General features: G+C 30.9%; 1 protein-coding gene and 1 pseudogene across 1 annotated transcript; one reads left to right on the top strand and one right to left on the bottom strand.

Annotated features, from left to right (window-relative positions):
• Positions 1–2688: 2688 nt before the first annotated feature.
• LOC129292174 (uncharacterized) lies at positions 2689–8186 on the bottom strand. The gene is made up of 9 exons (XM_054929720.1): positions 7780–8186; positions 6626–6740; positions 6348–6454; positions 5122–5247; positions 4909–5029; positions 4687–4771; positions 4006–4119; positions 3836–3875; positions 2689–3193 (listed from the first exon to the last, which is right to left on the bottom strand). Exons 1-9 carry the CDS (start codon positions 7954–7956, stop codon positions 3041–3043), a joined length of 1038 nt encoding a protein of 345 aa, XP_054785695.1. The 5' UTR covers positions 7957–8186; the 3' UTR covers positions 2689–3040.
• LOC129293156 (U-box domain-containing protein 27-like) lies at positions 8022–9932 on the top strand (annotated as a pseudogene).
• The last annotated feature ends 2220 nt before the right edge of the window (positions 9933–12152 follow it).

Raw genomic sequence — 12152 nt, 5'->3', positions numbered from 1 at the left:
TGAAGAAGTTCTGAAAAAATTTAAAAAAAAAAGTTAAAACAGATATGAACGGCTGAGATATCTTTGAATCAACGGTGTAGGTTAACCTTTCTTTTTCTTCTGTTTTTTGTCATGTCGAATCCTGGGCCGTAGGCTGAACTCGTAGCAAGGGAGAGTGCCTCAATTTTGGCTCAATCCTCAAGTGACGATCAGAGACTAGAAAAGAAGAGAAGCCGCGAATACAGGTTGGACTTTAGAGGATTACCGAGATTTTATTTATTATTAATATTAATTACAAGGATTAATGTTTTAAACGTAAAAAATATAGTTAATTAATTATAACAAATCAAACTTTAAAAAGTACTCCCTCCTATCTAAGTTGTAAGTCACTCCATGTTTCACTAGTACCAAAGATATATGTTTCACTATAATTAAAAAAAAATTAAACTTTTTTATTTAAAAATACAACAAGTTCTTAACTTTATTTTTATTAAATTAAATATATGTATGTCAAAAGTAAAATATTATAACATCTAATAGCCTTCTCACCATTTAATAAAGGTAAAAAAAATAAAAATTGACATAAAAATTATTAAGATATCTTATAAATAAAACTGAAATAATTACCCTCTCTTTCTTATAAACAAGACTACTTCCTCTAGTCTTAAATAGACTTCCTCCATTTAAAAATATAAGATATTTTTAACTGAATTTTACCCGCTAATAAAGTAATTACTTACTTTTTAACTAACTCTATCTTTTTATATTTACCCCTATTAAACATCTTATAATAAATATAAAGTCATTATTAATAGGGACACTTTTAAAAAAAGGCAATAATTACATCTCAAAAAACTAAAAATACTTTACATTTTTAAACATCTAACTCCTTAAAAAATAATTTACATTTTTGAATTGAGGGAGTAAGTCATATTCACTTGTCAAAAAATATAAGTCATATTCTAAAAAAATTATCATCCTTTTAAAAGTCATTTTACACAAAAAGATGATTATTAATTACTTTCTTCCAATTTTATTGTTTTACAATTTTTTTATGAGTAGAGGAAAAGTTACATATGAGAGAAAAAGTTTTTTAAAGATGACATATTTAAGAAGGATAAATTAAAAAATATCTTTTTTTTTCTTTTTCCCAAACAACATCAACAATTTAACTACCTCTTTTTTATTCTAGTAAGATAATTAAAAATAATTTATATATAGAATAAGATATATGTCGCATTTTAAAAAGAATTTATAGTTTTTTTGATTAGTCACTTGGCGATTGATATAAAAGGATGAATCATTAATTATTTTCTCCCAAATTTATCGTTTCACAGCCGTCTAGGAGGAGAGAGTAAAAAGTTACTCTCCTATTTCCAAATTATAAATCACTCATAAATTAATAAATCTTATTAAATATATTTAACAATCTTATTTTTTTAAAAATATTATTTATTTGATATTTTGAAAATAAAAATGACAAAAATTAAATAAAAAAAAGAATAATATTAAAATAAATTTATTTTCATAAAATTTGTATATTCTCAAAATATTTTATATTTTGATATGTCAAACCTCCCTTAAATCTAAATTATCAGATCATATCAAACATGATTGATGAAAACTGAATGTGATTAAAACATTTACACCAAACAAATGTCTAAAGTATGATTTCATTAGAAAATTCAGTCGTACCTAATATATCTTTTAAGCTCACTCTCACTCTCACTATTGTTCCATCAAAAATCATTTAATAATATCAAATGAGGCCTTAGTTCAAATTAAATTTTACGCCTTTATGATGCTTTTTCCTTCAATAGACCTTTATGGGGATATTAAAAATTAATAGAAATTAAATATTAAATAAATATTAATTTGATATTTTTATTAAAATGAAATTTTACAACTTGCCCAAAAAAATGAAAATTTATAAGAAATTATAAATAAATAAATAACTATAACAATGAAAGTATAGATAACTATAGACTCATTTTGTTTAAAAATGTAGGGTATTTTTAACCAAATCTCACCCCTCAATAAAGTTGTAACCCATTTTTAAATTAATCCTAACTTTTCATATTTACTCCTAATAAACAACCTATAATAAATATAAAATCACTATCAATAGGAGCATTTAAAAAAAATAATAATAACATGTTAAAAGATTAAAAATACCTTACATTTTTAAAAATCTAACTCTTAAAAAAATACCTTTTGAACAGATGGAGTATTTTAATTCTCCAAGCAAAAATAATTATAACAACTAAAGCTATTTTTTAATTCCAGAATATATTATTCATAAAAAATTAAAACTACATAATAAAAAATGAAGTCAAAGAACTACTTATCTACAAAATCAAAGTATAATACTGTTGTACTTCACCACTTGTGATTGATGATGACTGATATTAATGATGATTATAAAAATTGAACGGGGAAAAAGGACCCAAAAAAATATAGAACCCACGGCAAAAATTGAAATACGAAAAATGACTCAAAAAATGTGGAACCTACAACGAACTGTTCAAAGTACTCTTCATGGGAACAATGCAAAAAGCCATGCACTTTACACAGTAGATTTCATGCACACGCACAAAACCTTACCTAAATCATATAAACTTGCATAACACATAATATCACCAATAAACATTCCTTTCGGACACACTTTTTCAGCAGCAATTTAAAAAAAAAAATTAAAGAACACTCCCGTTTCCTGGAACAAAATTTTGTATAGTTTGAGTACTCAAGACATGTCACATGTGAACGACAAATTGACAATACATCACAGATCAGTGGACATATGGATTTATTTGAGACATTGATCGAAGCTACACATTGGGCATGCACAATTCCGGGGTAAAAGCACCATCCACAATCAAATCATTATTTTCAAACAAAAGAGAACATGAACAAACTTCAGCTCCATGTATGATCAAAAGGGCTACTAGTTCCTTCATCTGACATTCTTTCTACGATTTTTTTTTTGGGGGGGGGGGGGGGAAAGGCAGGCAATCAAGTAATTTCTCGATGGAATTACTTGCCACTGTATCTTCCCTCGCTTCTATCTGAACCACCATCTTCGTACAGATGATAATGGAGTATTCAAGAATGAAGCATGGCGATTGATAAATGGATTAACAGCCCTCCCGATTTTAGCCCAAACATTTTGATGGTAAGCAGCAGAAACAGGAGCATGATACATGAGCTTCAGAAGCTGCAAAAAGCACAAACAAAGTATATAACATGTAGGGTAATACCTTGAAATTTCAAAACTCTAAGAAAAATTATTGGAGGGACTTGAGACTGATGTAATTCATCAATCGTTATATTATTCTTTTAGCTTTATAAGCAGCAAAATTGAAAGGTTTTGAAAATTGAGAGAAAGTGTCCCTCCCATTGTCCAATGTAATAACAGCCAAGACCGAACCCAAACAAGTTTGCCGGAGATGAGCGAAATGCTAAGAAAGCCGCATGGGAAAACACAGAAGGAAAAGACAGTGAAACCAAAGAACAACAAAAATGTGCTGTGTGGCATAATAACAGTGAAACCAATGTAATAGCATTAACTTTCATCCGAGCATCATGCATCATGCACCACAAATCTGGTGATGTGTGGCATGTAAATTTGGCAACGCCCCAAGTGATGCATGTGATGCAAAGCTTTGGCGCTGTGCCATGACAACAACAGTTAACTAAGTCAACAGGCACAATATACATTTCAAGGGCGCACCATGCGATGTTTATCCTAGTTTCAAGAAGGACAAGCATAAAACAATTTCATATCTATAACGACATTAATTATACTGGAATCTCAGCAAATGAACTATGCACTTATTTGGATAGAAGAGAAACAAACCTGCCAGTACATGAATGTTTGTATTATGTTGCGCTGCCACCTGCATTAATAGTTCAAAAAATTATAATTACCTCATACTTGAAGTTTTCAATATCAGCAACATAAAAAAAAGGCTCTGCAGCAAAATAACACAAGGGTCAAAAGGAAAGAGAAAAGATTGAAAAACAGACGAGAATAGCGATATGATCAGAAGGAAGCCCAGTGCAATCTCCACATGCGATGTCAGTATACCCAGAGTAGTATTATTTGACTCCACCCAAACACAAAGGTCTTCCAAATATTTCCTATTCAAGTTAAAGAAGAAATAAATATATTACTTATATGAAACTCAGCAACTTGTAGATTCTAAGCTTCTCACTCCATAAAAATAAAATATAACAGAAGACAGGCAATCAGAAACTTCCACAACAAGACCTCAAGTACATATAGAGACTTGCACCAGGGAGTACTTATCAACTACAAATCATAAATAGCTAAGTAACAGCGGCAGTAAGTACAGACTACAAAGGATAGTTGCATATTCTAAATTTCTAGTGTAAACAATTTCTTTTGAAAAGCTTACTTATCATTTAAAGAATAATGATATAAACAACACTATTCTCCTCCTACAGTGAATTTTTGAAATTCTGTTTGTATAGTACTGATCTCACAAAAAGCATCAAAAAAGAAAAATATGATTAACTGAAAATCAACAATCAAGTAAAATAGATGGAGAGAATCTTAGGTTTTATAATTTGCACAAACCATGCAGGAACGTGTAACATTTGCACAAATCAGCTGTGGTTAAAACTTTACAACTTATAGTCAGTAAATGACATGACCATCAGAACCATAGATTGTTAGTGTTTCACCTGTACGAAGTGGGACGACTGAAATTACGTCTGAGGAACTTGGCAACATGCTCCAATGACCAACACAGGATGGGAATCAAAGCAACTAAAACAGAAATTTCGACGCATCATGCAAAATCAAGATATGGATATTACATGGAGAAATGGAAACATTACTTGCATTTAAAAATACTGAGAAACAAGCAAAAGTATCATGGGTTTAACTGGCCAAGCAATACTCACATTTAAGCCATAGATGTGAAGTAACAAATGTGAGGCAGTAGATGAAATATATAAAATCCTTGGTTGCAATTATTGACTGAAAGTAAACTTGCAACGCCTGGAAATTCCATGCTCTTGGTTTCTGCAATATAGAAGACAATGCACCAAAGAATGACTAGACATGAAGACATCAAGGGGATAATATTGACTGTCAAATGAGAACAGAAAAGTTACCCCATATAGTGAGTACAACGAGTAGAGAGAAGAGCATGCTGTGCCCATAAAAGAAAGTCGATATGCCCTTTGTGAAACATTCCTAGGTACCAGCGGGAAGACAGCAAGGACAGCAACAACAAAAACCTAAATAAAAGAAATTCGTAGAAGCATCAGTAACAGTGATCATTTCAGATGAGTAAGCAGAAGATACGGATTCAAGGGATAGAAATTATGGCCTGTCCTGCTTCCCCCTATTTGAGTGTATATGATTCAATCTTAAACTGGTATTTGGGCATATTTAGACAGTTTTAAGAGAATTAACTTTGATTTTTAGCATTTATCATTAGGTCAACCATTCAGTTTCATTTAAATTATGTTTGAAATTAATTTTAAAATATGAATTATAAGCCTTTAATTAATTTTTAAAATACATGCTTTCATATGGGAGTTATTTAATTAGTAGAAATTCTAAATTTTATAATGCAAATACATCTTAGAATATAATCATATAATTCAATTAACTTAAGAGTGTTATATCATTATAAGGAATTCTCCCTTCCTAAAAAACTACGAATGGCACAAATACAAATAAATCTTATAATAAAATTCAAATTCACTGGGATGGCATGAATTACTTAATATTGAATTCACTAATTACTAAAAATAATCTAATCTAAATAGTATAAACCCCTATACCTTAAACTAGCATGATCCAAGCAGGGGGAATGGGGTGGAGGTGAGGCAAAATACAAGAGCAAAAGTAATCCAAAAAGTATCTTGATCCATTCCTAAGCCATCCCTAATGATTTTGGATATATTTATACAGTATAAAAATGCTTATTGGTGCAGCACATTATTTTACATGGCATACTTGTGATGGAGACTAATGTAGTATGGAATGTTTAAATCCTAGAGTGAGTCATATGCGATATTCTATGAGGTGTTTAAGTGGTTTAGTTCTTCCATCTCAATGGCTAACTTTTGAAAGATGATTCCCATGCCACTTGAGCAAGCACGAATCAGTATCATCCTTGGTGGTTGACAATTCTGAAAGACTACCTAAAGAGGGTTCTACAAATGGAGGGTTTTGATTGGCAAGGAAATAATATAAAACAACATTGAGTGAAATGTCATAAGGTGTAGTTGAAAAGAAGTAAAACATGAATACTTGTTCACATGCAAATTAAGACATATCATAAGTAAAGAATGAATGAATTCATATCTGAACAATTAGAAAACTGTACCCAAGCATTAACAGAAAACTGAATTGTCTGATGACCCCAACGCAAGGAAGATGGGATAGGACCGGTAGTTGAAGATGTTCCTGAGGTTCTATTAGTTGATCCCCTTCCTGCAACATCAGCTTTGAAAATCAATTCAACAGTTACAGAAAAGCTCAGTAACTGAAGAATCAAAGAAAATTATTAACAACGCAAGCTAGGCTTCATATAACCTTTTCTTTTCCTCTTTCTTTTTAACATGCTTATACAAATGAAAGAAATTTTTCAGAAGAAAAATTTACCTGAGTTTCGTGAGGCAGCTTGCTCATTTCTTCCAGATGATGTTGCTGTTGTCGAAGGTCGTGATGGCTGGGAAGAACCATTAGTAGACATTGGTTTGACTATGAGCTCAGGATCCTATTGAATATTTGAAAAACAGGAGGAATTCATTTAAAAATATAAGAAAGCAATTTACGTAGAAACATAAATTGTGCAGCATCTAAACAGAAATTGAAGGTAACCCAAAATATACGAGTACTTTTATATTTGTGGCGACATCCAAACAGTGCACAATCTAATTGGATTATATACTAGTAAAAAATTACTGTTTAAAAAACATTAAAAAAAAGGAGTTAATAAAAAACACTGTACTAAGTAATTAGAAATATGAACTAAATTAACTCAACGTAATAAATCTATATAACAGAAAATCAATGTCTAATCTCTCCTCAAAGCATCGATAAACCAATAACTGATCTACCACCAATAGATATGACAAACAAACGAATACACCTTCAAAGAAATCAGTTCTTATATTATCAACAGCTTGAAAAACTGGTCTTGTGATCTTTCTGACACGAGCAAATTGCTTACTATAGCAACAGCCTGAGGTTAACTACATTAGTTCTAGACAATAACAATCCGAAGTGACAAGGAATAGGGTATGATAAGAAATAATAATATAACCATATGGCTTGATGCCGACAAATATTCATGCTTAGCAGTTATGCCATACAAACAAAGGCATATACAAACACTGTGAAATCGAAGTTCTTATTTGTTTGAAGTTCAAGCATCTAAACCCGAGCAAGGACAACTGTATGCTAATACGGCCACAACTAAAAGAACTCAAATGCCCAATGGGCAAGTAGATGCTTGAAGGAAAATAATTATAATACCTTTATTCGCCATTAATAATCATAATACCTAAAGCGCCTAATCTAATAGATAACCCGATCCGGGGAAGGTTACAGCTATGTACAGCCCAAATGATATTTTCAGGCTTTCATTCCTAATAAAAAATGAGCATTAGCAACTTTGAAATAGACAAAGGAAATGACTTCGAGTGAACTTTACCACTTCAATCCAGTTCTGAGAACTGGAAATACACATGCACAACAACAATCAAACAACAAACATCCACTAATCAAAGTGAAGTAGTTAAAAAAGTTCATACTATGAAGCGCCGGTAAAATTTGCGTTTGTAGTGTTCGACGACATCCGAACGTGAGGCTAAATGGGGAGGGACGAGGACATTTGACCAGTAGTCGGCCCATCTTGGGTCGTTCTCGTAGTCATAGGAAGCCGCTGCTATCCGCTTCAGTTTCTGTGGATCTTCTGTGTCATCTCCCATCTTCTCCGTTGCTTCCCGCAGTTACTGCTTCTTCACAGAAGCCAGAATCCGAGTCCCTTTCTCTGATGCTTTGGGCGAGGATTGAGAAGCGTCAACTGAGGACAACCGATTCGAGCGGTTACAAGCATGAGATCGACGGGATAGTGTCGTTTCGTTGCTGTTACGGATGCTATCCCTACGAAGTGTCGTTTGGCGCTTTCTTGTTCGGACCTCCGCAGCTTCGCTACGCTTGGAAGCAGAACCGCGAGAGCCGCGGGTAAGTGGTTTTTTTTTTTTTAATCAAAGGGTAATTGGGTGTTGATTCTTGCCTGGTGATCATGAAAAATAATTTATTTTATAAAATTTACGGGATAGGTGATTATTTTAATTTTCCATATCTTTCAATTTTTTTTATCCATGGTAGTCCGGCAATCATAAGATTAATTTTTCAAAAAATTTAAGTATTATTTAAAGGATTATTCTTTCCTAAATGATATTCTTTCATACAAACCTTCAAAAAATCGAATCTTAAAAGGCTGAGTGCTACCCAAAAAAAAAAAAGGGTTACATTGCATGGCAAAACAGAATTATATACCTTTTTTATAATTTATTATAACTTGTGAGTAGTAGTCATAAATTTTATATTAATAGTAACATTGATAATCTATGGATTGATTGGTTAGTCTCAAACTAAGTTAGATGCACATGTCTTCTTATTCATTCTTAATCTTTTTTTGTTTTATTTTTAAAATTAATATAAAATTAAAATCAATATAAAATATAGGGAAAACTACGTATACGTTCAAGTGGAATAAATATATTTACAAATAAGTTTCATGAAATTTAAAAACGACAACCAAGTCTTCTAGAATATGAGTGTAATTTGAAATTAGGATTAAGGAATATTTTTATCTATGTACTTTCTTTTAAGAAGTGTTGGCCACCCTATACCACTAAGTAGGATATTTCTACCCATGTCAAATTTTACACAAGCGTAAATTTCCCCTTCCATCAACTTACCGTCATGTCTGTTGTTTTTTACTCATCTAATTTGTTTGTAGGGCCCATTTAACATGCCACCTGGGTGTTTGACCCTCAATTTGACCCTCTAGCATTTATCTTCTTATAAGATAGATGGAGTTGTGTTCTTCTTCTCCCACAATGTCTATTGCCCACAATTAGTTACCTACGACCATTCCAACATCCAATACTAGCTACTGCCTTGCGACCATGCAGGTTTTGCAAACCAAAGAGTTTGTTCCTAACCATACTTTATAAAGGCTTATCCAAATCTAGTCCAACTCAATTCACAACCAAGTTGAATTAGCTAAATCTCTAGCCATAAAAACAATCCCCTTCCCAAACCAAGTTGTCGACGCTATGAAACATTTGGACAGCCATGACAAGAACTGTCTTGATTCCTTAACAAAAATTGTATATTTTTCTAAAGAATCTGAAGAGAATCAAGAGTTCCTCATGAAGTTAGAAGGATTTGTGCCCTTGCTCGTTGATTTACTTGACTATGTCAATGGCGAAGTTGAAATGCTTGAGTGAGTTGTTAATGCTTTGGATACAGTTCTAAATAAAATCTAAGATCACAAGCAGTTGAAGAACCATGATCATTGCCTAGCTTCTTTGCTCCTCATTTTGCAACAATGGAGCATCGTTTCCCAAATCAAATTGGTGAGGGCCTTTTAGTTATCCTACTTCATTCCATTCTTTTCAAAAAAAATTCTCCCAAACATAATGTAAAGCTCATTGTGGTGGATGTCAAGTCTAAGGTCATGACCTTCGAAAAGGAAGGTCCAATGTATGAATTGCTTAAATCAGTCACTCCAGACAAGGACCTAGCGCTAAGCGAAAACAATTTGTCATGTTTGGTTGCAATCTTGATGCTAAAGCTAAACAAGTTGAAATTGATCCATCTCGAAGCCATCAAGACACTTCCACAATTACATGTCGGAGGGCTAAATTATGGGTTAAGGCATGTTAAGTAGGCCCCACAAATGAGCTAGATAAGCAGAAGACAAGAGACATGACAGTAAGTTAATTGAAGGGGAAATTTATACCTAGATAAAATTTTACAAGGGTAGAAATGCCTCGCTTAAGGCACAGGGTGCTAAGGCTCCTCAAAGAAAAGTATAAAGGTAAAAATACTCTTTAACCCTTGTAACGCATGATCAATTTAATTATTGGATATATAAAGTTACATTTGTAAAAAGTTGAAGTGATAATTATAAATTACTGATGAATTAGTTGTAAACAATTAGTGTTAAATTTTGTTAGTAATGTATGATAGAATTAACTATTAGATATGTAAAGTTATAGTTGTAAAAGATTGAAATGATAGTTATGAATTATTGATGAGGCAATTGTATACAATTAATATCAAACTTATAATGCATGATCAATTTAATTATTAAATATGTGAAGTTACAGTTGTAAAAAATAAAAATAAAAATTATAAATTACTAATAAAATAGTAGTAAATTAATTGATTGATGTAATGTATTTTTAATGGGAACATTATTGTCTTTACACTCTAATTTTAAATTATAATTAGGTCTCAAGAAACTTGTGGTTTTTTTATTTTGCAAAACTCATTTGTAAAAAATTTTGTTTCACAAGGCCTATAAGTAATTTTTTATATTTTATAAATTATTTTTTATATTTTTTGTTTTATTTTATAATTAATATAAAATTACATTCAATATAGAATATAAAATATGCCACAAAGTTGGGTGAGCCACGGCACATGAGTCATTTTCTACACAAAACACAGTTTTGAGTTTGAAAACTCATTGTTTTGAGTCTCATGTGATTTTTAAGCTTTCGCATTGTTTTCAAATTTTGATTTGAGTATATCAGAATTTTGTTTGAGATTGAAAATTGAGTTTTGGGATTCTATTATGTATGATCTTAGAATTATTCTCATTTATGTAATTACAACTTTGATAATCCTTTGAGAGTTAATCCCTTATTTACCATCTTTATGAAATTACATGTGATTAAATAAGGGAGACCTTACACACCACATTGTCATCGAGAAAAGAAAAAGACATAAAAAAGTGAAACAACAGTGGAAATTACAGTAGACTCACAGTGGTAGAGAGATGAGCAAAAACAGCGAGGTTCAAAGTAGAGAAGAACGTTGACAGCAAGGAGAGCAATCTGATGGTGAACAGAAAAGAGGAGCAAGATGTCGATGAAGAGGAAAGAAGAAAAAAATAGGATGCTTTGTAATTCAAATGGTAAGGGAGAAAAATATCAGAAAGAAAAAGAGAAATTGGAAAAAATGATAAGAAACAGCACAAGAAAATTTACAAGAAAGGACATAAAGAAAATTACAAGAAAAGGCACAAATTTTTTTATAATTTAAAACAAATAAAACCAAACTTTTACTCAAAAAAATTTAATTCTGGACCTTCAAGAAAGTTACTAGCATAAATTTTACTAAACTACCACTCTCCACTTTTTATAGAATTTTGACAATTAAATTTAATTTCAATTGAAAGAGAAATTTATTTAATTTAAAATTTAAAGTCATTATACGGATGTTCCTTAATTTCATGTAATGCATAAGAAGCACATGTCTAATTCATATAAAGCAAAATCCATAATATATTTTTGTCTCATTAAATCAAAACAAATAAATTTTGAAAATGTTGATAAAAGTAATAAAAAATTATTATAAAATAATTAATATATAAAAATACACATCCTTTCATTTAATTGAAATAAGCCATCTAAGCTCTAAAATATATAACGCTAAATATATTATATTTCTCCTTATAAATATTTCTTTCAAAAACAAGATTGTGGGTCCACTCACAAAGTATGAACCTTCAAAATTGGTTACAAAAATTTTTAGATAAATTTAGTGTATTATGTCATTCATGATCCATCTAATAAAATTACATCCATTCAATCAAATAAAATTTTATGTATTATTATTTTTAATAATTTTATTTTTATAATAGAATGTCTATTAAATTTCTTGTATTATCTCTTTCTACTATCATTAATACTAAAATTAATTTACATTTAAATCTTTAATGCTATCTAAATATTATGCTTTTATTAGATGAACCATGACGGCATGCACTTAGTCCATCCAAAGAATTTCTTAATTGGTTAATTATTGGTAGTGTGTGTGTAATTAAAATGTTATATGGCCTCATTTTAAAAGTAGGAGAAATTCTTTTTTTTTTTTTGGG

Source organism: Prosopis cineraria, unplaced genomic scaffold (genome assembly GCF_029017545.1).
Source record: "Prosopis cineraria cultivar Desert tree isolate PC_DT_omini unplaced genomic scaffold, ASM2901754v1 PC14, whole genome shotgun sequence".
In the NCBI taxonomy this organism is placed as follows: domain Eukaryota; kingdom Viridiplantae; phylum Streptophyta; class Magnoliopsida; order Fabales; family Fabaceae; genus Prosopis; species Prosopis cineraria.
This window is presented reverse-complemented; position numbering and strand designations above follow the sequence as displayed.

What these genes read in the sequence shown, in the direction of transcription:
- LOC129292174 (XM_054929720.1), bottom strand. Translation starts at nt 7,956, where the DNA reads ATGGGAGATGACACAGAAGATCCACAGAAACTGAAGCGGATAGCAGCG. An exon ending in AGCTGCCTCACGAAACTCAG is followed by an intron (nt 6,455 to 6,625) that starts GTAAATTTTTCT and finishes CTGATGTTGCAG; the next exon opens with GAAGGGGATCAACTAATAGA. An exon ending in AAACATTCATGTACTGGCAG is followed by an intron (nt 3,194 to 3,835) that starts GTTTGTTTCTCT and finishes TGCTTTTTGCAG; the next exon opens with CTTCTGAAGCTCATGTATCA.